Here is a 27930-nt window from a genome sequence, read left to right as displayed (position 1 = left end):
GTACTTTTTTTTTTTTTTTAAACATACCTTTCTCATCTTTTGAGATTATCTTTGTATCTCTGTCCTCCTCAACAGGGCTAAAGACAAAACACCACATTATTCAACCGATCATATACAAGAAGAATGTTAATTCTAGATTGTGCATTAAAGTTGAATACCTACCAGTAAATTAGTTCTGAAATAAACGCTATCTTTGCAAATTTATAGAAGAGTGACAGGAAATATGGGATTTGTATCCTTAAATGGACAATTCTGTTTTGCAGATGACTGAAATAAGAGTAATTTAAGAAAACAACCTTTGAAGGTTGAGGAAGGAAAGAAATCAAACCCTCTGCGTTTAAAAAAAAAAAATATCTGCACATGGAGAAATAAAACAGACTCTTTAGGAATAGGCTACAATTTCATCAGTCTTGGTGGCCAATTGAAGGAAACAGCTTATTCGCATCACTTAACGACCAATGAAAAAAAGATAGCATCTGGTCTATAACGGAGAAAAAACAAACCTCTTTTTCTGATCACCGCCCTCACTGGTTGAGGACTCTTTAGTAGCAGGGGATTCCTCAGAATTAGCTTTGTCTTCTGTTTTCTTGGCATCTTCTTTGCTATCTTTGGCTTCGGGACCTGCGCCTTTTTCCGCTGTTTCCCCACTAGAGGCTTCCAGGCCTTGGGAGCGTTTGCTACTCTGATCGCTTAGGGTCTCTACTACTAAAGATTCAGAGTCCGGTTTCTCTTCCTCTATTGTCTGTGCACTTGTCTCCCCTTTTGCTACAACTAAACGCTTTGCTTCCTTCCTTGCCATAGCTTGTGCCGATTTGCTGTCCAAATCTAAAGCATCTTCCTCCAACTGAGCGGCAGCAAGAGCGTCCTCTTCCTCTGCTAGCCTCTTGCCTGGCACCACGTTACTTGCTTCCTGTGCATGTGGCCGCTCCGCTTCGGAAGTGTCTTCGTTAAGTAGTTCAGATTTACAAGTTTCCCCCAAAATGTCGAGTATTTTCTCATTTTCTACGGATTTAACAGGAATAGAATGGCACAAGATTTAATCACCAGGGAAATACAGCAATCACAAATGTGGAACTGGCATGGCTGCCACACTAACACCAAGAGAACTTCTAAGCTACACAGAGATTGGAAAACCCTAGTGTACACAGTGTTAAAAGTACTACGCTAACTGCTGTCTGACAAACTACCAAATCAGCCCTAAAATGTTAACAGGGAAGAAAAATGCCCCCACAGATTTAACAAAAACCTTCTGGCTGATCCTTGATATTCTTCATGAAATCATTCAGCTCCGTTTCTTCTCTAGTTAGCTTCCAGAGTCCAAGATGCTTAACTGAACGTATCAAGGCACTGAGAGTTCAATTTCCAAATTTCTGTGAAATTCTTTTAGCAGACAGTCCAACATGAGAACTGGGCATCTTCTGATGGTGCATGAGTGCGTTTGCAGTCCAGAAAGTGAAAAGGATCTGTAGAAAATTCCTGTGATGACAGTGTATTCCTTCTTCTGAAGTCCAGTCACTCTTTAATTTCTGTTCTGTACCAAAGCTCTGCATTACCTACACTCCTGTATTTATATTCATAGAATTACAGTACAGTGTGATATCACAAGATCTGTTTTCAGAACCTTTACATCTTTAAGGCTCATTCCTTAACTCCACTGTAGGTAACAGTTCTATGGAACCATTTCATCACATTAAATACACGTTTTCAAAAAAGCGGTTATTCACAGATCTGGTGATATGACTGGGTTTCCAATCTCTATGACCCTGCATGACCTGGATTGTCCACCATAATAATGTACACTACAGTAATGCATTTAAAAAAAAAAACAAAAAAAAAACAAAACCAACCAGGGACACAAAAAGAATTAAATGAAGAATGAAACTTTTTCAATGCCCAGGACTTTTTTTTTTTTAAAACAAAAAAACAACCAAACAAAAAAAACAACCAAACAAACAAAAAAAACAAACAAACAAACAAAAAAACCAAAACCAAAAAACCAGTACCTGGCTCCAAAGGTAACTCTTCAAGTTCCTGCAGTGAAAAGATAAAAAAAGGAGAAATATCACTATTTCATAAGAAGTCAGGATGTTATTCTGAATGACACCTCTCACTCCCCCAAGACAGGAGAGAATTTGGGGAAAGAGTTACTGTAAGTTAGCCTATTTCAGCTTTGAAAACATTGGATTTTAAATAAATTTCTCACAAGAAGGTTTAACATTACTTTTTAACATCTTCAAGTTTTACAAAATGTGTAAAAACATTCTCAAATTCAGACACCTGTTGAACACACGGTACACATTCACATGGGTAAATAAATCAACAAATGTAAGCAGCATAGAGCAGAGCTTATCTTCATGTTACCCTTCCCTAGAGTCTACTTTACGAAGTCTGCTTTCTGAAAACAGGATCAATAGAAACACCAGCTTCACCTGGCACTACAAGTGTCCTTAAGCTACCACGAGTGATCTGGAAACAAGGCCAGTATTTCAGGAATAGATTGGTTTCAGCTTCTTTGTCAACATGGATATGAACACTTTTAATGGAAGTTAAATATAACATAAGACACTGAGTTGGCTAATACAACAGATAAAAAGAATCCAATCTACCACCCAAACTCAGTACGATATATACATCATATATATATATGACCTGATATCTCTCTCTCTCTTTGTCCATATGATTAAATTAGAAAGGCATTAGCGTAAGAATGCACCCACTGTGTACTACCTGTACATATACTGTTTCAGCATACAGTTTATATGGCATATATTATGCCTTTTTGTTTGTAAAGAAAAACTGGTTACCATTTACCTTTATTACGGTTAAATCAGATGAAGAAGCATCTAAACTGTTTCCAACATCTTCAACCTCTACCTTTAAAAAGTAAACGGAAGATATTTTGTTATCTATAAAAGAATAGTATTGTGAACGAAACCTGAATGAGAAATCAAAGATTTTATTTTCACTGACAACTGATATTAAGCAAATGTATCTAGCATCCAAAACAACCAATAAGGGTTAAAACTGACAAATGACCCCCATGCCTCTTCCCGATCCCCACCAACTGAATAAGCTTTGTCATTACCTCTCAAATATGTTGGTCGGCTCACAAAAATCTTTTAAGGATGGGGATTCCAACAGCAAACTTTCTCTTACTCTTTCTCTCTCCTATTTACAGCAACAACTTAGAGCCAAAAAGTCTATGGGACTCGATAACTGTTTTCTTTACTGATAAAAGAAGACTGCAGGAGTTGACCCGGACTCTGGTATCAGTCACTGAAAAAACCTACTTTCTACGTATTTCTATTTGACTTGTGTGGGGCAGGGATATGCTTGGGATAGGAGGTTAAGCTTATTTCTGCAACTTTCAGATTTGGGGGGGGGGACGGGACGGGACGGGGACGGACACCACCCAACTTTAGAATCTTGTAGTCCAGACTGATGACACAATGTGCATACAACAAAGAGCTATACTTCCCTATTAGATGGGGCAGAAATAACTTTATTCAAATGCTTTGTTGTACATTTCAGGAGATAAACACTTGACTTTGGGGAAAAAAATTATCTTCTAGCCCAGATGGACAATGTCATATAGGCAGTGCAACAGACAGACGAACACGGAAAGCCAACACAAAAATACTTTCAACAACTGAGTAACTGCGAGACCCTATCTTAACAGAAAAATAATCTAGAATATAGTTCCCAGAATGTTGCTGTTCAGCTGAAGTGAATAAGGCTACAGCATTTGTAGCCTCACATGTCCTCCTAAATAAAGGAAAGATATGAAAATGGGAATGTAAACATAAGGTCAAGCAGAGAGTTCAAAGCATAATTAAAACAAATACTTTCTGGATTACTACTGATTTGTACAGTCATATGTGTGCAAACAACATCTAAGCATTTTAAAATCAAGAATGCTATTTCCACAATTATGTAAAAGAAGAAAAAGCAATGACCATGAGAACTGGTAGAGCCCCAAATTGTTTCAAATACTCTTTAACTACTGTTCTGCTATTTAATAAAAAAAAAAAAAAAAGGAAAAAAGAATCTGATTCCACACACATAAGAGATGCATACCATCACTACTGGTATTTCTCTTGATTCTTCTTTAATTTCTGAAAATTGTGGGGATGCCTTCAAGTTACCTACAGCATATTCTGTAGGCTGATCTGGAAGTTCTTTCACTTCTGCATCAGCATTTTCTTTACTATCAGACAGTGAGTCAAGAATATTATCAGCACTGTAATCCTCTCCGCAATCTACCGCATTGCCATTATCTATTTCAGCTTCATCTAACACACTAATATCCATCATGTCAATATCCTGCAAGTTATCCAAACTTGCTTCAATATCCTCCTGTAAAAAGAAAAAAAGTATATATAATAGTCATTGTAACTTGAAAGCAATGCTATCACTACTTCACTTCAAACACAGCCTTACATACCTGTCCATCTCCCGAATCCTCTTCCAGGCCATTATCTTCTACTCCCTCCTCATCTGGTCTACGTCCTAACAACATTATGATCGTTAGAATGAAAAGAAGGTAACAATATGTATCCTTCAAGTTTTATTTTTTCATCAGAGTTGGTATTCCATTCAGTTTAGTTATCTGCATTTTCCTTATTTTCCACAACTGAGTGTTCATATACCATCCCAGTTCAGTAACTGACAAACGTACTACAGTCTGAGGTCTGTCACGAGTTCAAGAAGCACCACTGTGCACTCCCCAGAACATTTGCTCAGCTGAGATTGCAGTAATTTATTAGCTCAACCTTTCATTTCTTTACAGACATTTACTGGAAAGAAAAAAGAAAAAAGCAACCAAACGAAAAACCCAACACAAAACTATGAAAAAAAAACCCACTCTACATGTAAGCATTACTGCAGTGCTCGATTCACCAGCTGGACACATAGTATTGGAACTAACATTACTGAAAACAGTACGCTAGTTTCAGCACCAAAAAGTAACTCCTAAAACTCAGAGCTAAGTAGTTGTTTCATCTTTTATGAATGTTATTTTCCTCGAAAACTACAAGCACATTACAATAAAAAAGGGAAAGGGGTTTTAGAGCTAAGAGGAACATCTCATCTATTTACATCCCAACACTAAAAGTGCTATAATGTATGTTAGGTATTTTTCCGAGACTTGAAAATGAACGTGATTATGAAAGATGTCTCTGCTTTTACCCCCAGTTGTGACATTTGTTCTCTTTCCAGTTAAGATTCCACATTTTAGTTTGCAAGCAAATGTAACATCACTCCAAATTGGATGTAACAACAAAAATCTGTCATACAAATTAGTTGGCAAAACATTCGAGCTTCATCTCACAAATTTACATTTTGTGTAAATCAAAATTAATAATTTAATTTAAATCCTTCATCTAAACTAGTTATTCTCCTCAGTTCTAATACAAAAGTAAGTTACAACATTATTTGATTACAAAATAAGATCAAACTGTGCTAATTAACTAATTTTAGAAGACCAAATTATTTTTTAAAAATAAGGATTATGTAAGACTATGTCTCACCATTAGAAAAATCATGCATAGAGAAAGCCTTAAAAAGAAATCCAATTTCAGATATTGATTAAAAACTAGTCTTCTGGGGAGAAAAATAAGACCGCTATTACCTATGAGGCATAAACATAACACACTACAGAGGTTACTTTGAATTTGCTAGAAACTCTGCATTTCTACCTCAGAAAAAACCCCTTGTATTTCTCAAAAGCAAAGGTACGGTCACGTAAAAAACCAATTATCTATTTTAAAAACACTGACACTGCTTCAGCATTACTTAGTAGTTCCTGCTACAAACTTCAGGGAACTCTGAGAACAAACCAACAGATCCTTCGAGTGGACCAATTCCTGCCTCATTAAATTACATGAAGTTCTGTGAATAAATGACCAGTAAGTTTAATACCACACCATCCATCCCTAGAAACCTGAGCACAAATGTGGGAAAGAGTACCAGTAACATACAGCATTAAAGGTCAGAACCAAGAAACAAAAGATTCAACTGTTTAATTTCTTCCAGAGAACCAGTTTTACCCAAATCTGGCTCACGCAAGTAATGTTAGCTATAGCTTTGGGACTGCAAAACATTCAGCAACAGTGCCAAAATTAAACAAAGCACTTTTCCGAAAGAAAAAGCAGACTTCAGAAAAAAGATTAGCAAGGTTCCATTTAATGAGTAAAAGTTGCTAGAAAACTCAAGGGGGACGGGGTGGACATCCTCTCTAACTGCCCTGTACCTTTGCTGCTTCTTTTTGGAGTTTTCTTCATTGTATTTTCTGAAACCACTGGAATTTCATCAGGATTCCCCCCTTCCTCCTCAATAGCCTATTAAGGGGAAAAGATAAAGATAGATATCAAGACAGACATAAAAATTCCATTTGTGCATTTCTGTCGAGTTTAAGGGCTGGACACCAGAGGCAGAAAAATACCGAAACAAGAATCTAGCACTTTGAATTAGACACCAGCAACTTAAGATATGCAAACCAAAGACCACCAAATCAAAACAACAAGCACACAGAAAACAGTAACGTGTTGGTGTAAAGTTTCTGGAAAGCAGTCAGCAGCATAACCTAGAGACAAAAAAAGTCAATCCTACAGCGTTTGCAACAGTGCACACAGATACCCGGGGCGCTGCGACAGAGTAAGAAACTCGGCTCTAGGAGACAGCAGGCATCAGTTCAATGAAGGCGGTCCGCATGCTACTAACATACCAAACATTCTGATGAGGATACAGCGTACAGGCTACCAGCTAGAAAGCCAGAAAAAAATCAGTACGCAGCAAAAAGCCTAGTAGACAGTGTATAGAACTGTAAATCCAGAAGCTCAATGCATGGCGGAAAGCCCAGTGAGGCATGAGGCTAGAAACACTTAGGCCGAGTGCCACGGCAGACACGCTGTGCTGTGCAGGTCTAGGAAACCGGAGAGAGGCTCGCTGCGTAGATGGAAACGCCAGACTCGCACACATACACCCCACGGCTACTACACGAGACCGGCGGTCTCAGGGGCGAGCCTGGGACGGCCAAGTACGGGGCCACGCTCGCTACGCACGGAACGCTCGCATTAGGCCTGGTAGGCTCCACGGACCCACCCCCAGAGCCCGGCGCACACCTCCTGCTCCCCGCAGCTCCATTCCCTCCGCTCTACGGTCGTTTGGCGCCATTTTCCTCAGCAGTGCCTGGCGGGCTAAGGTCGCGCACGCGCCGGCTACGCCTCCCCCTCAGGCAGCCCCGGCGCGCCTCCCTGCTCACCTTCCTGAGTCGCTCCGTGAGGACACTCTTGTTTCCACCACTGTCCAAATTGCGGCGCTTGAGTTCAGCCCGCAAGTCTATCACGCGCAGCTCGCTCAGCCGCCGCCGGTTTTCAGACTCCGAACTGGAAACTCCAGACCCACCCAGAGACGCAGATTCTCCTTGCCCGGCCGCTGACTGACTCTCCGCCATGGGGCCGTTTTTTCAACTCGCACGCACGGAGCAAGGCAGGATAAAAACAACGGCGAAAAGCCGCAGTTGCAGCACAAAATGGTGGCAAAACCGAAACGCACTGAAGAGAAAGGGGGAGGGGAGGAAAGGAACCGCAGCCCGCACGCGCGTTGACCAGAAGGCCCGGAGGCTGGGGGGCGCACTGAAGAGAAAGGGGGAGGGGAGGAAAGGAACCGCAGCCCGCACGCGCGTTGACCAGAAGGCCCGGAGGGGCTGCGCGCATGCGCAGAGGAACGGCTCAACTCCGGAGGCGGCTGTGCCGATGCGCACGCGCACTAGTTCCTTTGACTACCTCATTGCAGGAATGCGCAACCGCAATCTGTTTCGGCCCTCGGACGCATGCACGAGAGCTCTCGAGCCGTCCTTAGACGCGGGCGACGCCGTCTGCGCCTGCGCAAGAGTTGTCATTCCAGTTGTCTTCCAGGCCCCGCCTTCTCCCTCCCCCCTGCTCGTCGTCGTCCTTCTCTCCGAGCCTGCGCGTAGCGGGCTTTTTCCCCGTCCCCTCGGCACGTCTTGGCCTCCCCACCATTTTGTGCTGTGATCGCAAGGTTAGCTGCTTGATTGTGCCGTATTCTCCCGTGCGTTCGGGCTTAAGAAGGAACACCGAAGGGGCCTTGATGGCGGAGAGTCAATCAGCGGCCGGCCTGGGGGACTTCACATCCCTTGGTGGGGCCGCGGCTCTCGGCTCAGAACCCGAAACCCGGCGGCTGAGCGAGCTGCGAGTCATCGACCTGCGGGCCGAGCTCAAACGCCGTAACCTAGACAGCGGCGGCAACAAGAGCGTTCTCATGGAGCGGCTGAGGAAGGTGAGGCGCAAACCCGGCGGGAGAGGGGGCGGGGGAGGTGTCATCCGGGTCCTTTGTCCCGGCCCGAGGGCGCTTGGCGCATGCGCGCTCGAGGTCTGGCCCGGAGTCCCGAGCTGCTGTGCCGAGGGAGGTGCTGAGGGGAGCGCGAGCTGGGCGGCGGCGCGGCGCCACCGTGTCTCTCCGCTGCTTCCCAGCGCCGGTCCTGGGGAGCCGTGGGGTGTCCTTTAGCATCAGCGTGCCCCTTTTCTCGGACCACTGTAGAGGCGTTGCCCTTGCGGGGCCCGCCAGCAGCCCCGCCGCTGCGCTGCTTCTTGCCACCGCCCAACCCCCCAGCGGCGACCCGCGCCGCCCGCTCGCGCTTCAGCGTGTGGGCACCCGGGCCGCCGCCCGCACCTCAGCCGTTCCTTTGGAGTGCTACTCTCATCTCGCTCTGCGATGGCCCCGGTCTTTCCCTCGTTCCCTGTACCTAATGTACGCGCGTCCTTCCCTGATTTCCTCTCTCGTTTCCCCAACTCCCTTTTCCCGTATCTCTTCTTCTTCTTCCTCTGTACACGCTTCACCTGACTCCGTTTCCCCCACCTCTCCGGAATGTATTTTCATAGACTTCCATGAGGCCAGAACAGCATAGTCGGTCCTGACCCTTTTATGGGTTCTAATAGGCCTGCACGTTGAGAAAAAAATACTGTCGGATGCGCTTGAGTTCCTGTAGCGGTCACTCTCGGTTTTATACAGTTAAAGCGCTTATCTGCTGAGTAGGGAGCCTTGTTTACAGATGACGGGAACTTTGCTTGTCAATCATAGCTTGATTTGGCTGTGGGGTTGTGTAACAACACCCTACTATTCAGTGTTCCTAACGGCTGATATGGCTGCCTGGCTGTGTGACCTGAACTAGGGTGAGACACTAGTGTTTCCATCTGACAAATCCTTAAAAATGCTGTTGTGGTTTACCTCTAGTAGGCAGCTAAGCACCACATGGCTGCTCACTCACCCTGCTCCCCCCCAGCAGGATGAGGGGGAGAATTGGAAGGGTAAAAGTGAGAGAAAACTTGTGGATTGAGATAAAGACAGTTTAATAATTTTAAAAAATAGAAGGGGAAAAAAAAAACAACAGAGAGGAGGAAAAAGAAAAAACACCCAAGAAAAGCAAGTGATGTAAAAGAAAGCAATTGTTCACTGTCAACCAACCGATGCCGAGCCAGTCCTTGAGTAATGGCAGCGCCACCAACTTCCACCCCACCAGTTTTATTGCTGAGCGTGACATCATATGGTATGGAATAACCCTTTGGTTAGTTGGGGTCAGCTGTCCCTGCTGTGTCCCCTCCCAACTACTTGTACACCCCCAGCCTGCTTGCTGGTAGGGCAGTGTGAGAAGCAGAAAAGGCCTTGACTCTGTGTAAGCACTGCTCAGCAGTAACTACAACATCCCTGTGTTATCAACACTGTTCTCAGCACAAATCCAAAACATAGCCCCATACTAGCTACTGGGAAGAAATTTAACTCTATCCCATCCAAAACCAGTACAAATGCACACCAGCAAACAATACAATAGATGTCGTGCTGCTGTCTCCGTTAGGCCATTGAGGATGAAGGAGGAGATCCTGATGAAATTGCTGTGGCCTCAGAACTGACCAACAAGAGAATGCCAAAGAGAACTAGCAAAGGTAGGAGTCTAGTCAAATACAGTTACTTTGTTTCCATGTAGCTAGAACTTAGCATATGGTGTTGATTTCTTCTGTTTCACTAGTTTAATTTAAACAAAAAGAAGTGCTTTTTCTTTTTCCCTTATGGAAAATGGTAAAACTGTTGCGTTAGTGAGCGATAACAAATTTAAATGATAATATGACACCTAACCGTACTTCCGTTAGCAAGTCTTGAAACCTGTAGATGAGACCGTAAGTTGCAGGTGTTTCTGTACTTGTGACCATAAGTGTAGAATTGTGTCAGGTACAGAGCAAGCAGCTGCAGTGTAAGATCCCGTGGAAAGCTCTGCCAATGTATATTAAGGTGGCTCCACAACACCCCAGGTACTGATTTCCTTGCTGTAACTATATGCATTTTCCTTTTTTCATAGAAGCCCTTGAACCTCCATCATCATTGGGATACATTTTTAGATGTGAGAAATTACAGTGGGAATAATTAGAACCATTGTTGCACAAATAACAAATGTGTATAACTTTTGTTAGTGTCATATTTCATTTTATAAATGTCTTGTTTTGAACATAAACTGTTCTGAAATAGCTCATTAGTGATTTAAGTATATTTTGCTTCAAAAACATTAAATATTGTGTGGGCCATGTTACGTGTGGTTTATTTGAATTGCTCATAGCCAGTTCTTAAAAGATATTTTGAAACCTAACTTTTAAGCTGCTTCCTTTAAGATAATGGGGTAAAAATACAGAAAGAGACGTTGAATAGCGATACGAGTTTGCTAGTGACAGCTGTGCCTAAACATGATGTGCATAAACTGTGTGTCCAGGATCTTAAAAGTGAAGACTAATTCTAAATCAGTGTAATTATTTAATTATTTAAATGGTAAGAGGGAGGGGTTTTGTAACAATGGTAGGGTGTTTGTTTTAAATGGAATACCTTCCTAGACCGTGTTGTCTTTTTAGGTACTGAAGTGTTGTGGAATGAGAGGAGTGTAGCTGTTGAAAAATGTAGCTGTGCTACTTCTAGTTCATGCTCATGCTGTTCGCTTGTATCGAGTGGCAAGTTGTCCTCTGTTATATCCAGATAGACCTGGACTTCTGAATCAGGGTCTTAATGATTATTTGTTGAAACAAACTCAGTGTTGAATAGGTAATTCAGCAAAGAGTAGATGTGTTATGAAATTTAGTGCTGTATCTCACTTCAATGATACTATTTTTAGGAAAAAAAACAGAAGAAGAAGGTGTTGAAGACAATGGACTGGAAGAAAACTCTAGAGATGGGCAGGTAAGTGAAATCATGATTGCTGTTACTAAGAATATGCATCATTTAACCCGCAATAAATACACATCTACCCTTTTTCTTTCTGTAGGAGGATATCGAAGCAAGTCTGGATACCTTACAAGATATTGACATGATGGATATTAGTGTGTTAGATGAAGCTGAAATAGATAACGGCAGTGCTGTAGACTGTGGAGAAGACTATAGTCCTGATAATATTCTCGATTCTCTGTCTGATAATAAAGACAATGTCGAAACAGAAATGAAAGAACTTCCAGATCAGCTAACAGAAAATGAGGTAAGTGAGTAGAGGTCTTTGTAAATTTTCAGAAGGTATTTAATAAGCATATGGGCACATGAACGAGTTATTTCAGTGTAATAGAATATAGGCCATGAATGTGGTATGGATTCTATTTCACGTTAACAGCTCTCACGTCTTACTCTTTAAGTGGTAAATGTTCTTGGACCTATCAGAGGTTTGAAATGTTCATGGTAGATGGGTCACAGCCTTCTTTACCTTGCAGTAACATCTTTGCTTGCCGTGAAAGAAGCCTGGAATTGAAAGTAATGTGTTAGTTTCGGTGTTCCCTCTTCCCATTTATATGTGTTTTAAGTGTATTTATGCATATACCCAGTCATCTAGTTATTTATATATATGGAGAGAGAGAAATATGTTTTCAACTCACAGATAATTTGGAAATCTTTTTTGCAGGTTCACTCCCAAAACTGAACATACTATCCTTCCTTGCCTCCTTATGGTTTGTTTTGTTTTTTTTTATTTAGGCCTGTGGTGTCTGTCTCAACTTTTTATCATTTACCTTCTGAAAACAGAGTCATTGCAACAACATCCAGTTAACCTGAAAGGCAATTTTTTGGTGCTCTGTAAATTAGAGCTGTTGTGAATCATATAACCGATGAGCTTTGGTTCAGTCTTACCAACAGCTCTTAAGGAAGGAAGATTTTGGGGACGTGTTTTGTTTTCGGAAAAGTAGAAACCTAAGTCAGCTTCATTTCTAACTTGTTTTTTCAGTTAGAAACTAAAGAAGTAAAAAAGTGGGGAAAATGGAAAAACATGTTATGTACAGTAACGACAGAAATGTGAAATAAATTTCCTCTCTAAATAAGAGTAACTTTGAAGTAGACAATGTCATGTTGAAATTAAAATGGAAGGTAACTGGAGAAAGATACTTAATCATCAAGAATATTTATATGTTGCTCCTCGTTCTTGGGTCACAATCTGAAGTAGCACTTGAGATCTGTCAAATACTGGAAAATATTTCTTGTATTATTGCTAGGGAAAATTGAATACAGTAGTATTTCTCCGTAAGATAACGTTACTTTTTGTAAAAAATGCTATAATTCCTTTTTTACTCTTTTAGGAAGATTATGATGAAATTGAAAACAATTTAGATGCCTCTTCTTCTGATTTAATTGAAATGAAGGTAAATTGAAAATGTAGCTGTATTTCAGATTGTTATTATCAGTATTCACTCTGTGCTCATGCTACAAAAAAGAAAACATGACCATAATATGAAATTTTAACAGAATCCAAGACGTACGTGATCTTGCTCAGAATACAGTCTGTCCAATGAGAACGCCCTGTGTTTTTTCCCTACTTTTCAGTCGGCTATCAAGACTTCCTCCACCTTTATGGCAAATAAAAATGGTCTTGTACTGATTATATCAAGTAGTAGCTGGGGTTTTTTCCACTCTGCAGTTGATGTGGTACACAAAGATATTTTACTGGTCTCTTTAAATCGAACTTATTCCAAGTTAGATACGAGAACGTAATTGTGGCTGATACTTTGATTTAGCTTCAATGTGCCAGAAAAATTATGTATATAAAATACTCAGTTTGATACATCAGTGGATGGTGAAAAGAAGTGCTAAATGTAGTAGGTGAATTTGTGAAGTTTTCAATCTTGGGATTGGGTGGGGGGTTGCTATTATTCTGTGCTACAAAGTGCATTTTATAAAATCCTCATTCTGTGTTTATTTTCCTCAACAGAAAATGGAGAAGCTACACTTGGAGCCAGGTACTGTTAAAGAAAAACATATTCCTGTCTTTTCAACTAATACTTTTTAAACCATTAAATATTAAAAAAAACAAGCAAACAAACATAATTTGCATTATTTTTATGATGGACAATCCAGATCATGCAGGGTCATAGAGATTGGAAACCCAATCATATCCCCAGATCTGTGAAGTGATGCTTGTCATCTTTGAAATATTTCCAGTGAAATGAAATGGTTTAAAAACCTGTTAAACTACATAAATGGATTTAGAGAAGTTAATCACAGTTTAAAAGCTAAAGATTCTACTTGTAAACAGATCTTGTGATATCGCACACACCTTAACTCTGTTACTAAGTAGAGAGCAGTGAAAGCAGTAAAAAGATATTGTAGGGCATTAAAATGTAAAGATTAGTTACTGGATACAGAAGAAAGAAGAGAGTTTCTTCATGGAAATTTCATACAGATACTTTTCACTTTCTGGACTGCAAACACACTCATGCACCATCAGAAGATGCCCAGTTCTCATGTTGGACTGTCTGCTAAAAGAATTTCACAGAAATTTGGAAATTGAACTCTCAGTGCCTTGATACGTTCAGTTAAGCATCTTGGACTCTGGAAGCTAACTAGAGAAGAAACGGAGCTGAATGATTTCATGAAGAATATCAAGGATCAGCCAGAAGGTTTTTGTTAAATCTGTGGGGGCATTTTTCTTCCCTGTTAACATTTTAGGGCTGATTTGGTAGTTTGTCAGACAGCAGTTAGCGTAGTACTTTTAACACTGTGTACACTAGGGTTTTCCAATCTCTGTGTAGCTTAGAAGTTCTCTTGGTGTTAGTGTGGCAGCCATGCCAGTTCCACATTTGTGATTGCTGTATTTCCCTGGTGATTAAATCTTGTGCCATTCTATTCCTGTTAAATCCGTAGAAAATGAGAAAATACTCGACATTTTGGGGGAAACTTGTAAATCTGAACTACTTAACGAAGACACTTCCGAAGCGGAGCGGCCACATGCACAGGAAGCAAGTAACGTGGTGCCAGGCAAGAGGCTAGCAGAGGAAGAGGACGCTCTTGCTGCCGCTCAGTTGGAGGAAGATGCTTTAGATTTGGACAGCAAATCGGCACAAGCTATGGCAAGGAAGGAAGCAAAGCGTTTAGTTGTAGCAAAAGGGGAGACAAGTGCACAGACAATAGAGGAAGAGAAACCGGACTCTGAATCTTTAGTAGTAGAGACCCTAAGCGATCAGAGTAGCAAACGCTCCCAAGGCCTGGAAGCCTCTAGTGGGGAAACAGCGGAAAAAGGCGCAGGTCCCGAAGCCAAAGATAGCAAAGAAGATGCCAAGAAAACAGAAGACAAAGCTAATTCTGAGGAATCCCCTGCTACTAAAGAGTCCTCAACCAGTGAGGGCGGTGATCAGAAAAAGAGGTTTGTTTTTTCTCCGTTATAGACCAGATGCTATCTTTTTTTCATTGGTCGTTAAGTGATGCGAATAAGCTGTTTCCTTCAATTGGCCACCAAGACTGATGAAATTGTAGCCTATTCCTAAAGAGTCTGTTTTATTTCTCCATGTGCAGATATTTTTTTTTTTTAAACGCAGAGGGTTTGATTTCTTTCCTTCCTCAACCTTCAAAGGTTGTTTTCTTAAATTACTCTTATTTGTAAACGTCTTCCTAATATAAGTCTGTTTAAGAATCTGACTTCATTATTTCTTGTCAGATTTCTTAAATCAAGTATACAGAGGTGTGTTTTTGTTTGCGACATATTTTCTGGTAGGTATTTAATTTTAGCATTTTTCATAATTTATAGTTAGTCACTTTTCTTTCTGACTTGAATAATGTGGTGTTTTGTCTTTAGCCCTGTTGAGGAGGACAGAGATACAAAGATAATCTCAAAGGATGAGAAAGGTATGTTTCTTCTAAAAAATAGAACTTCAATGATTGCTTGGAGAAACTGTTTTTGTATTGGATGGGGTATTTCAGCGGAAAAGCGTTGGAATCTGCAAAGTTGTTAAATATCATAAATTATTCACCTCTTTCTGTTTGGTTTTTTTTTTTTTTTTTACTCTATTTATGCCAAAAACCCTATTTTCCTTTTATGCATTTTCTAAGGGTATCTGTGTTGCACCCTTTTGTTTGTATCTTGATCTTCAAAGGTAGACGTTAATACGTGGCAAATATGTCCCTCATGGCACTGAAGATGCTTACCAACAGCTGTTAGTGATTCAAGAGCCTTTCGCAGTTGTGTTTGCTTTACTATACGCTTGTGACTCTTCATACCATCTACTGTTTTGCTGAAATAATTTGGAATCTAGTATTCACATGTTTAAATGCCACAGAAACTTACAGCTTAACACTGTCTTCAAATTAGATTGATGTTATTAAATTTTTGTCCATGCAGATCCTATTTATGGTGCAAATATGCATCTTAAGGAAGATGAAAATTTCTTGATCAACAGTGTCAGGTGCCTGCTCCTTCTTTTCATCATACTTCTTCCTTTCAGTACATTAGGCTGCTGAGTCTTTGCAGCTCACCCCACCTCTCTATTCTCTCCTAACTGACCAGGGCAGAAAATTTAGAACTGACTGTTAACATTCTTCTTACATACTGCAGGCAGGTAGTTCAGCACTGTAAGCTTGGAAGTTCCAGCGATTCCTATAATAGGCAAGAAACTCGTTATGAGATCCGTCTGCCAACTGGACAGAAAGAATTTGTTTGGTTTTAATTGGGTTTTACAACACAGACAGAACTCATTGTCAGCTGCTTTTTCCAAGATCCGGGGTTATACCTGTCTGTGCAAGCTACTGGACCTCAACGTCAGCTCCATTAGGGTCTGTTTACCTCTTGCTTACAGTCTGTAATCTTGTGTTCTCTTATTTCAGAATATTTAAAGGAGTGTTTTGTGCATGCTGTCATTTACCCAAGGACTTGAGTGTACTTTTTTGTGGACTGGGAAAACTCTTCTTGAAGTTTGCGTTCAAAACAGCCTTCAGGAACTTGGGTGTCTGATAACAACCTTGCCCCTGCATACCTTCCTCCAAAGGATGTGCTGTGTTCCATAACATTTGTTTAAATCATATTCTGGCTTAGTAAAGAACACTGGGGGGAGGTAGCTACTTGATTATGTAGCGCTCTCTGCATGCAGAGCAAAGCGGTTGAGCCAGAAGTAAGGTACAGAACTATATACAAGTCAGTTCTGACTCATACGTTGCTATTTCCACACCTGTATGAAAGGATTTTATTTAGGACAAGGAGTTTTCCATGTTCCATGCATTCATTATGAGAGCTGTATTAATAAGAGCGTAGAAAAATAAATTTATGAGCTCATAAGTCTGGTGGACTTGGCAGTCGCTTTATGCATATCTGAAAGATGTCTCCAGTGTTGAGGGTTGGCTCCCAATACCTAATATCATTCTAGTTTCTAAGTTAGAGAAGATTTTATAGTCCCAGTCTTTCTTTGTCTTCGAAATGCAGTACCATTGCAGGAGCACCTCTTTAAGTCTTACGGGAGGGCAAAAACTGGAGATGTTAAGACTGATCAAAGCTTATTCAAAAAGGGTATTAACACAGTTTAAATAATCTAAAAAATCGTCGATAAAATAGAAGAAAGAGCTCATTTTTCTCTTTCTCCAGGATGCTGGTGCCAGTGTAACTGCAGGTGGCCGTTTTAAAATTCTAGAGGAAGCGTGTGGAGTAAAAGCATCAAAGCCTATGGCTCAGCTTTTTGAAACACCAAGACAACGTATCTCCCATGTGTTTGCACACATGACACACCTTTGTCCATGCAGTTCTTGAGACTAGAAGATGACAGGTCTAGACATAGTCTCCTTTATACAAAAGACTTTTTTTTTTTTTTAAGAGATTGGCACAAGTGATTGCATGCTTCCCTAGGGAACTTTTATAAATATTAACAACAATGTTCTCAGTGCTACGCTCATGTTTGTGACAATGACAAAAATTATCAGGAAGTAAGAAATGGAAAGACACCCAAATAAAATAGCATTTTAGAAAGGTTCTTTCAGCTCAGACACTTTTTAATCACTAGATGTTGGGTTTTCAGACTTTACATAAGCATTTATAAAATTATCTTTCTAGTTTAGATGCCAAATTGGTGTTCTGTAGTTCTTGCATAGTTAAAGAAAGCTAGGTCTTTTCTGACTCCTGTAACTAAAGTCACAGGCTTCATATCCCAACTGTGGAATCTGTGTGGGCAGAAATAGGAGAGAAATTTTCTTGCTTTCTTTATGGTGAATGTCTTTCCTTGAGAGGTATGGTTAACCTGCATCCCATCATCATTCCTTTGGAGTCGAGGAGATAGGGAGGGCGAGACATGAGCATACACGGGTACTAACACTGTTCCCGCAACTCTAGCAGGTCTTCTGTCTTTTCCTGTAAGTGCAGCATTACTGGGATCTATCCAGGCACATTCTGAAGAGCCACAATTACTTCAGAGATGCCCTAGTCCAGTTACTTTCTTGAAGAATGACATGACATGCCTCTGTTGCATGTATCAAAGCCTGTAGTTCCATCTTAAAGTTTTTGGACTTGTAATACTACTTGCCTTCAGGAATGTGAATCATGGGGGGAGAATGTTACGCATTGCATTTCATTTGCTCTATGATTTAAAAAAAAAGATTTGTGGAACTGCTCTTTTTAATTCAGAAGTAGTTGTTGAAATAATTAGGATTTTGGGTATGTTTTGGTTTTGTTTGTTTGTTTTCCTAATTAGGTCGCACTGCTAGCGGTTCTGGTAGAAACTTTTGGGTGAGTGGACTGGCTTCCACTACCAGAGCTACAGATTTGAAGAATCTGTTTAGCAAATATGGGAAGGTAAGGCTTTTTTTGTTTTGGTTTGTTTTTTTTTCACTTGAAGCTGTCTTAATAAGACTTCTTAAGCTCCCACAACTGAGAATACCAGCGAAAGGAATCAAATTATCAAAAATATTGTGGGATATCAAGGAAAAAATTGCTGAAGTACACTCTGAATTACTGCTTTTTTATTCTGTCGCTGACTTCCAAACAAATACAAAATTCCATATACGGTCCTTTATTTGAAACAGCCAATGACTGTTTACATATACTTCTGTCTCCTGTGCTGTAGTATAGTATCTTCACCCATTGGAAATTCAGAGTCAACAGTGAATTGAACATTATTTATTAAAGACTTCCTTAGGACTAAGTAAAACATGCAGTAAATGTTGAAACATAATTACTGGGGAATAGCTTAAGAATTGCCTTGGTACCTGAAGTTTTATTTTTGTCTGGAGTTGGCAATTGCTTTAAAAAGCAATTGTTTGGGTAGTTTGGGGGTGGGGGTTGTTTGGTTTGGAGTTGGGGGGGGGTCCTGCAGTTGTTATTAATGATAGACTAAATGGCGAGTTAAATCTCCCTGTCAATTGGGAAATTGAAAGAGCTAGTTGAATAGCAGGCTGATGTCAGAGACATCAGTAAGGATTCTTGTCAAACCTTTGAAGCCTATTTAAAGATGACTGTCAGCAGCTTGTCGTAAAACTGTATGTGCTAGCAATCTGCTATTGAATGTTTAACTAATGAAAATAGTCTAGAACTTAAATGAGACTTTACAATAGGTACAAAAATGGATTAAGTGTAGCACAGCTTTGAGTTTGTGTGAAAGTCATGAGACTAGTAAAACCTTTTTAACGTTCCTTGTAACAATAAAAATGCAATACTTTCCTTCCATTTAATTGTCCAGAATTCCATCTGGTAACCTGGAACGTTGACCATAGAGAGTACCACAAAATAAATGTAATTAAAAACTGTGCAACAGCCGACCTAGTATTTGCCTTTACTTAGATGCCATGGTAACACTTAGTTGTTTAAATAAAATTACTGTTATTTTCTTTGGAGTATTAGCAGAGGCAAAGCTTCCTAGAAGTAGAAGTACATCTGCAATAAATCAAACGCTCAAACATATGTTCTTTATTCATCTGTACTTTAAAATATGACACCTCTGTGAAATATGATTGATTTCTGTAATACAAAGTGAGCTGTATTGACTATATGAGCATAAGTAAGCACCATTTATGAAAACAGGTGTTTTATGTGGGCTTTTTCAAGTTATACTTTTTGGGGAAACTTCCTGTTTCTTAAAAAGATTGTAGATAACGTTGTGGGTCTGCCTCTTAGCGACATGAAAACATTTTTTCGAGGGGAGATGGGACTTAGCAGTTGAGCTAGCATTAGCATGTGGGTGGAAATTGGCTTACAAATTTTTATTAGGTTTTTACTCCTTTATACTTAAGCTAAATGATGTTGTTGATGTAAAGTTAGCCGCCTTTTTTTTTTTTACAGGCTTTCTTCAGAACAGAATTCAGTCTTTAGCTCCCATCTATTGATTCAGTTTTTGTAGCGTTGCATTGGCAACAGAAGCATGATTGGCTCCAAGCAATGCTCCTCTTGTATTTGTTAATCTCTTAAAAATAGAAGTTTCCTGAATGATGGTGGACAGGAATAAAACAGAGTAGAAATGGAGCTTGTACTTCTTGCTGTTAAATGGTGGGCACTTGTTACAGTAAGTGTAATACCTCTTTATTTTGGAAAGGTGGTAGGTGCAAAAGTGGTCACCAATGCTCGCAGTCCTGGTGCTCGCTGTTACGGCTTTGTTACGATGTCTACAGCCGAGGAAGCAACAATGTGTATTACTCATCTCCACAAAACAGAGTTACATGGGAAAATAATTTCTGTAGAAAAAGTGAGTACTGATCCTCAAAGATATCCCATTACCATCAGATTGTACAAATGATCGAGACCACATTCTCAGCTGATGATGTGCAAAATAAATTTCAGGCAAAAAATGAACCTGCTGGGAAGAAGCCAAGTGAAAAAAAAGAGAATGAAGCAAAGAAAGAAACAGTCAGTGAGAGGTACTGTTCTAAAAATTCTCTGTCCAAAGGTGTTTTGCTGTTCATCAGTCAATGCTGATTTGTCAGGAAAAATAAAATTACAGTAAGAATTTCTGTGGCAAACATTCAAAAAGAGCAATAGATGCATTTTTCTAACTTTTACTACAAGATGAACAACTGTTGATGTTCAGTGCCTAACTTAAGACGTTTCTGTTATGTGCTTTAAGGTAGGCATTGGAAAGTTGCATTTTCAAGCATACCTTTTAATTTAGCTATATTTGATTTTTAGTAACGATTGTGGTGCTTCCATGTCAAATCTATAGGAAAGGCCATTTGAGAATTTTGGTCAGTATGTCACTGTTTGTTTGTTAAATTTTTCTCTCGTTGGAATAGGGGTTTCTCAGGTGATTGTGGTCACAAACAGTTAAAGATCAGTTATCCAAGATCCTGTTTCCAGAACATGTTCCTCTTCGGCACTATGTTTTTTCTCTCTAGCATTACTGAAAGTAGCTGAAAAAGACACTAAGAGAGTGAATAAGACACTAAGTCCTTTGCTTTAATTATCTTCTTGAGGCATAACTCCTATTAAATGCTATTTACTGAGAAGTTTTTGCCTTTATTTCACCTAGTTGCCCGACAAAAATGGTTTACATTGGCACTTCATAATTGTCATGTTGTATAAGAAGCTTTGTGGGCATTAAGCACATGGTGGTGTGAATTTTTCCTTTGCCTTCAGTTAAGATACCTGAATCACGGCCAAGTTTTTATGACAACTGCACAGCATAGTCCGATTGTCTTATTTTATGGTGTAGGAAGTTGTAGAAGGAAATCTTTGGCAATCTAATTATGACTGTCTTAGCACATCAGAATTCTACTTTCTTACTGTGCTGCTAGCATTCTCCTTTAATTTTCTTTTTTCTTACTCTGTATTAGCCTAATCTATATCAATATCTATCTATAGACCTGGCAGTGTTAAAAGGGATGAGAAGTCTGACCAAAAAGATGATCCTAAAAAGACAGAAGACAAAGATGAAAAGGAAAAAAAAGATAAAGATGAACTGAAGTCTGGTTCATCAGATCAACCTAAAACTATTAAGTCGGGTAATTTGGCTATTCTTTTTTTCATAGAGTAAAAGATATGGTGAAGTATGGATAATTAATTGTAGGTAGTTCTTTCCAAAGAACTGCCAATATTCTAGAATTATTTCCGGTTCAGAAGGTATAAAGAGGCGGGGTGGGGGCGGTGTTTGACATTGTGTCATCCTTAACAGAAGCACTTGGAATAGGTGTAGTGAAAAAATGATGTTTGAGGAGAGGGTTAAATGCCCATTTGCACATTTTAGAGAACATAACTTCTGGCATAGCAATGAGTGGTGTAGGTTATGTAGTTTGATTGTTTTTTCCATCTCTTTCCCCCAACCTCTGATTTATTTAGGAAGTAAAGGAACAGAGAGAACAGTAGTAATGGATAAATCCAAAGGAGAACCTGTTATTAGTGTAAAAACATCAACTGCATCAAAAGACAGAGTAAGTAATGTTTTTGCATGGGAAACATTATGTGTCAGTTTTCCTTTAGAAACAAATACTGAATCCTGCCGAGCTACATGTAACCCACGCTTGTCTTACTGATTTGTCCAATTAGAATTTCTATAATGTAGATTTCGATCTTAATTAGTAAAATACCTTTCATATGGCTGATACCATATTCAGCAATGAAATCCTGCCAAACAAATGTGGGAAGGTAAGTATTACTGTGTTAATATGTGGTGTGTCTGTAATGTTAAAAAAAGAACAGCTTTTTTGAAAAATGCAGGGACCAAGCTTTGAGACATGATATGTATGAATGGAAACAGAGCTTAGAGTATTGTTTGTGATAGTTGTCCTTTTATAAATGCACTCCATTAAGTTTCTCTACTTCAATATTAAATACAGAGCATTAAGAGCCAGGATCGCAAATCAGAGAGCAGAGAGAGACAAGGCATTGTGCCATTTGACAAAATTAAAGCACAACGAAAAATGAGGGAGGCAGAGCAGCGCCGGTAAGAGCAACAGTGAAATCGTTTGATTCTCCCCCCCCCGAATTAATATAATTCTCTTTTGATTAAAATGACTAAGAAATAAAGAGGCTTTTGATTTGTTTTTCACTTGTAATTTGTTATATGTTTGTGGGTTGCATATCTGTTGAATTGGGAAAGCTCCAATTATTGACTCTGTTAATACTAAGCTTGAAATTGTGTTGGGGGGAAAAAAAAACAACCACAGTTTGTTTTTTGTTCTTTTTCCTTTTTGTAGATTTTGTGGTTTAGATTGATTTAGGTATGCTGCTCTCCTTAGTTGAACATGCATTATAGTAGAGGAGAAATGATAATTCTAAACTTGCCACACTCAAATACACAGGGAAAGACTAGGAGAAAAGTTGTCTTTCTCAGAATAAGACCTTGTCTGTCTTGTCATAGCATTCAAAGTCTCCATAGTGTTTGAAATACAAAAATATTCATCTTGTTTTATTTAAATACATTGTGTCTATAGAGAAATTGGGGGATTTTTCCAGCAACCCTTTAAAGCTTCCACATTGTATCTTTTTAGTTAAGAACCTAATTCAGGTATTTAATTATTTTTGATGGGCTTTTCTTTCTGTTTTCATGATGTTTAATACAGGATAAAGGTGGTAATGGCCATCCTTCAAATTCCTTGCTAAAACTGTGACCTGAATTCCATGTTAAAACATTTTCCACACATTACAAAGCTTTATTGCTTACCTGAAGTAAGTTGAATTGGACAGGGGGGAAATGCTTTCATCGCTCTTACTGGAGAGGAAAAAGTTTCTCTGTCATATGTAGATTTCTGAGCCTTAGTGGAGTCCTATTATCCAGCATATCGTTCTGGCTTCTTCAGAGTTGGATATTTTATTTGAGTAGAAGGAATGAGCTTGGGGCATTTGGATTCAAATTCTCCTGGCCATATAGGATTATTTGCCCCCACAGGTGGGTTTTGTGGGAGTAATATGATCAGTCTCTAAATACAAGTAATTCATGTGTATGCTGAGTGTCTTCCCTCCGTGCCCTCCCTCCCACCACCCCCTCCCCCCCTCCTTTTTAACTTCCTTTATCTGTTGAAGTGTTAGGTCTGTAACCTTTCGTTTCTGTTAAAATAGCACACGTGAGCGTCGGGAGAGACAGCAGCACCTGCAGACTATCCGGGAACGAGAAGAAAGGGAGAGGCTTGAGATTGCTCGTGAGAGACTGGAAATTGAAAGGCAGCGTCTTGAACGAGAACGGATGGAAAGAGAAAGACTGGAAAGAGAACGAATGCACATAGAGCACGAAAGGAGAAGAGAACAAGATCGCATTCAGCGAGAAAGAGAAGAGCTGCGACGCCAGCATGAGCAACTGCGCTATGAACAAGAACGTCGGTCTGCAATGAGAAGACCGTATGACATAGATGGCAGGTAAAGCCAGCAAATACAAATGATGCAAGTGGAAAACGTTGCTGCCAGGTTCCGCCTCATCAGCTTGTACTATAAAAAGCTATCCGTATGCTCTCAGCTTCCATTAATCAGCAGATGTTGATTGCATTGAGATGATCATGTTTAATAACCACAGTCAAACTATCCTCTGAGGTTTTTCAACTCCCTTTTGAATTTAATTACCCTTCTACAGTTTGGAAGGAGGGAACAATATCAAAAGTCATTATCTTGACTAAAATGAGTGTGTTCTTTCTTTCAGGAGAGATGATCCGTACTGGCCAGAGGCAAAACGAATGGCAATGAATGATAGGTACCATTCAGATTTCAGTCGCCAGGATCGCTTCCATGACTTTGATCACAGGGATCGTGGCCGTTATCAAGACCATTCAATAGACCGGTTGGTGTCTTACCTCCACCCTGTTGCCTGAAATAGAAAGTCAAAAATGCATTTAATGTCATCTTTTGCTGCCTTTACTGTGTGTTTGGTTTGCATTTTGTTTTTTAAGTGTGGCTTAGTGGCTGTGGACTTTTTCTTATATCATCATGAAGAGATCTGTACTGTGCCGTGAGTTAAACCTTCTGTCAGGCTTGTTCAGAGTGTTCTGCTTGCAATGCTGTTTCACACATTTGTAGGACGCTGAAAAATTTCTAAATAATATTGTAGGCACCTAGCATCTTAATGAGAATATTCTGGTTTATACTTTAGGACTAACTGGGTTTTCCAGGAATCCAAAATGTGTCATGGTTTCCATACGTTCCAGCTGTTTGTGCCTTTTGTAGATAATGTTGGCACTACATGGAAGCAGGATATTTCACCTGTGTTGTTATGTAGATGGATTTTTATATGTTTTATATGCTGTATGTTTTACTACCACAGTCTGATTTTAATTGTCTGTTTGTAGGAGAGATGGATCAAGGACAATGATGGGAGATCGGGATGGACAAGTGAGTTGCTTTATAAAGCTACAGAAACATCTTAACTTCTTATAACCTGGTTTTCTATAGTGTGAGTCAGATTACATTTCAGCAGTTAAGAATTAAATTATATCTCCCAAAATACATATAAGTAACCAGATTGTCTTGTTTTCTTTAATAAGATGAAATTTAGTTTAAAGACTTGTGTATTATAAAAGTTAGATATAGCTATTCTGATACCAATCAAACAAAACAAGTGAATTGTGTCAAAAAGGTAGAGTATTCCAAAAGATTGTGTAGAAAAGGCAAAGATACAAAATACGCATAAGATTCACTCTGTGAGGTTGCATGGAAATAACAGCAAAACTAGTAGAGATGTTTGCATGTTTTTGAGGGCTGGGGGAAAGACCTTCATGGCACATTCAAGCAGTGAGAGATTAATTTTGCGGAGTCACAGAATCCTGAAGTGCCCTTTACTGATGGCTAAGCTGTGAGACTCAGAGGGACCTGGTTAGGCTGGAGAATTGGGCAGAGGGGAATATCATTAAGTTCAACGGGAAGTGCAAAGTCCTGCTCCTGGGGAGGAATAACCCTGTGCAGCAGTATATGTTTGGGACCAACCAGATGAAAAGCAGTTTTGCAGAGAAGGACCTTGGAGTCGTGGTGGACAACAAGCTGACCATGAGTCAGCATTGCACCGTCCTGGCAAAGAAGGTCAGTAGCATCCTGGGCTGCATCAGGAAGAGTGTTGCGAGAAAGTCAAGGGAGGTGATCCTTCCTCTTTACTCAGCACCCATCTGGTGTACTGTGTCCAGTGCTGGGCTCCCCATTACAAGACAGATAAGAGCTTACCGGAGTAAGTGCAGCCCAGGGCCACAAAGATGATTAAGGGCCTGGAGCATCTTTTGTATGAGGAGAGGCTGAGAGAGCTGGGACTGTTCAGCCTGGAGAAGAGAAGGCTCAGAGGTTATCTTACCAATGTGCATTAATACCTCACGGGAGAGAGGGTATGGAGAAGATGGAGCCAGGCTTTACTCAGTAGTGCCCACTGACAGGACAAGAGTCCATGAGCACAAACTGAAACACATGAAATCCCATTTGAAGACTAAACAAATAACTTTTTTTTTTTTGAACTGTGAAGGTGGTCAAACATTGGAACAGGTTGCATGGGAAATTGTCAAGTCTCCAGCTGTGAAGATACTCAAAACCTGATGGGAGACTTCTGGACAGCCTGCCCTGGCTGACCCTGCTTGAGCAGGGGGCTTGGACTAGATGATCTCAGGAGGTCCCTTCCATCCTAAATGATTCTGAGATTGAGTGATTACAGCTGAGCAACTTCGAACAATTAAAGAGTCTGTTTTGGGCAGTCCTGTAAGTGTTCTTTGCCTTTTAGCATTATCCAGATGAGCGCCATGGAGGACCAGACCGTCATTCACGAGACTCTCGGGAAAGTTGGGGTAGCTATGGATCTGACAGAAGAATGAGTGAAAGTAGAGGGATACCCCCACAGTCACGGTTAGTACACGTAACTGAAAATATTTTTTCTTGTGCATCTAAGGACTATTTCTGTATGTGAAAATGGGATGCAGTTTTTGGAAGTACAATTCTTTTTTTTTTTCCAACTTTCATCCCTGAGTCTGTTCTCTGTTGGATGGACTACAAATGAGTAGCTCTTTCGGCTTGCCTTGTGCATCAAAACATGCATCTTGGCATGATTTTTTTTTTTAGTAACTTCACATCTGAAAGTCTTCATGTTTTCAATTAATTTTGCCTAACGTTACTATCAAAGCTTGATATTTTCAGGGTAGTGGTTCTTCCCCAGTTTGTAGTTGTTGGAAGCACCATCCCGTTAGCCCTTTGAAAGGAAAACAAGTTAATAAAATACTTAGACTGGGGGTGTGGGGGGGGTGTTTTGAGGTTTTGTGTTGTGTTTTTGTTTTTTAATACGTCCTATGAGTAAGCCAGCCTACAGGAAACACCAAAAATAAACTGACTGGTCAAAATAACAAGCTAGGATGTTTGGAGTAAACTGGGACAGCAATGTAGCATAAACCAGATTAAGAAAATCTTATTTGTCATGTTAGTTGGGTTGAACAGAAGGCTTATTACTGAGATTTGACTTAACAGATAGAAATATAAATATGAGATTTGCATGTACCATGGTAAAGTATTTGAGTAAGTTTGTGACTTAGTTGTTTTACTTGAATCTGTTTTGTGTGCTCTGGCTAATGTGACAAGGTATGAATTTCATACTTTTGCAGGGATGGACGTGACTGGGGAGATCACGGTCGAAAGTTTGAAGGACATCAAGATCGTTCATGGCAGAGCAGTGTGGATGGAGGAATGATAGGACGAGATCATGAGAGATGGCAAGGTATGCTTCTTGCACAACAGCTCATTAGTTGTGCTACGTAAAGCAGAAAATACAGGCATTGTTATCCTAGGAGATGAAGTAAAACTATTACTGTGGATATAAAGGAAGCATTTGAACTTTTTTAGGTGGAGGTAGAGGCAGACCTGGCCATGTGATGCATCGTGGCGGCATGTCAGGGTAAGAACTTTAAAAAGAGCAAAGTGTTTGTTTCCCTTTTAAGGGTCATCTCTTCTATTTAAATTGGCCAAAGAAACATTTTATGGAAGCATCAGTTATCCGATTTTTTTTTTTTTATTTAAATGTGAAGGAGTAATAAAATATTCCCATAGTTTTTATGTAGTCCATCTTATTGAAGAGTGAAAAAATCACGCAAAAAGTTTTAAAAGAACACCCATTATATTAACCTGACTACTAGAGTCACAAGAGAAAATTAAAATGTCTGAATTGCTTTCTAGGCGTGGAGGTTTCATGCAAGGTGGCAACCAAAGTCAGATGATGCATGGAGGAGGAATGCAAGAAGGATTTGCTGGCCAGGAGAGAGCAAACAGACCTAATGATCCTCGTTTCAACCGTCGCTACTGAATGTGTTTTAATTTTTAATGCAAGGTGGCATCTGAAATGAATCTGTTACCCAGGGTTACCATTAATTGTAACTTATGGGCTACTGTAAGTGTAATTTTTTTTTTTAAGCTGCTGCCATATTATGTCACTCAATCCAATGTGAACTCATTTGTTTTGTAATGTGTTGTTCATATCCCATTTAAAATGTTTGTTAATGAAGCATTCCATTTTCCATAAATAAAAGCCAGTTTACAGTTAATTGCTTTGTTTCAGCAGTCGCTGGAAAACTAATTTATTCAGCTATATGTTAAACCATGTACCTTTCTTTCAAAGGTGAAGTATCAAAATGCTTTACAGGTGTCCCTTGGCACTTTCAGTAGCACACAGCTCCCAGAAATACACTGAAATATTGTGTTACTTCAGACATGTCAAAATTAACTAGCATACGCGCTAGCATGAGAAAATGCTAGTAGATTGCAGTTGTCAAAGTTTGAACACCCTGCCACTGCAAAAT

At 39.9% G+C, this 27930-nt stretch overlaps 2 protein-coding genes across 3 annotated transcripts in view; one reads left to right on the top strand and one right to left on the bottom strand.

Moving 5' to 3' along the window:
- LOC103899352 (scaffold attachment factor B1-like) overlaps positions 1 to 7611 on the bottom strand; it is an 18657-nt gene extending 11046 nt beyond the window's left edge. For both annotated transcript variants that reach the window (XR_657606.2, XM_009279823.2), the window contains exons 1-8: positions 7262 to 7611; positions 6251 to 6338; positions 4445 to 4509; positions 4078 to 4356; positions 2812 to 2874; positions 2004 to 2031; positions 504 to 1002; positions 28 to 77 (exon numbers count right to left, since the gene is read on the bottom strand). Coding sequence is in view for 1 of the 2 variants with exons in the window: in XM_009279823.2 (XP_009278098.1) it covers positions 28 to 77; positions 504 to 1002; positions 2004 to 2031; positions 2812 to 2874; positions 4078 to 4356; positions 4445 to 4509; positions 6251 to 6338; positions 7262 to 7453 (1264 nt within the window). In the remaining variant the exon portion in view is untranslated. The remainder of the gene's footprint in view (positions 1 to 27; positions 78 to 503; positions 1003 to 2003; positions 2032 to 2811; positions 2875 to 4077; positions 4357 to 4444; positions 4510 to 6250; positions 6339 to 7261) is intronic.
- Positions 7612 to 7927: 316 nt separating this feature from the next.
- LOC103899351 (scaffold attachment factor B1-like) lies at positions 7928 to 27675 on the top strand. The gene is made up of 21 exons (XM_009279822.2): positions 7928 to 8298; positions 9872 to 9959; positions 11168 to 11232; positions 11318 to 11524; positions 12606 to 12668; positions 13235 to 13262; positions 14167 to 14665; positions 15095 to 15144; positions 17967 to 18067; positions 19800 to 19949; positions 20045 to 20121; positions 21062 to 21201; positions 21536 to 21627; positions 22033 to 22139; positions 23255 to 23548; positions 23826 to 23963; positions 24469 to 24511; positions 25875 to 25996; positions 26743 to 26855; positions 26981 to 27032; positions 27311 to 27675. Exons 1-21 carry the CDS (start codon positions 8110 to 8112, stop codon positions 27435 to 27437), a joined length of 2745 nt encoding a protein of 914 aa, XP_009278097.2. The 5' UTR covers positions 7928 to 8109; the 3' UTR covers positions 27438 to 27675.
- Positions 27676 to 27930: the final 255 nt, after the last annotated feature.

Source organism: Aptenodytes forsteri, unplaced genomic scaffold, assembly GCF_000699145.1.
Source record: "Aptenodytes forsteri isolate BGI_AS27 unplaced genomic scaffold, ASM69914v1 Scaffold147, whole genome shotgun sequence".
Classification (NCBI taxonomy): Eukaryota; Metazoa; Chordata; class Aves; order Sphenisciformes; family Spheniscidae; genus Aptenodytes; species Aptenodytes forsteri.
Note: the sequence above shows the minus strand (reverse complement) of the source record. Positions and strands in the feature narration are given on the sequence as shown.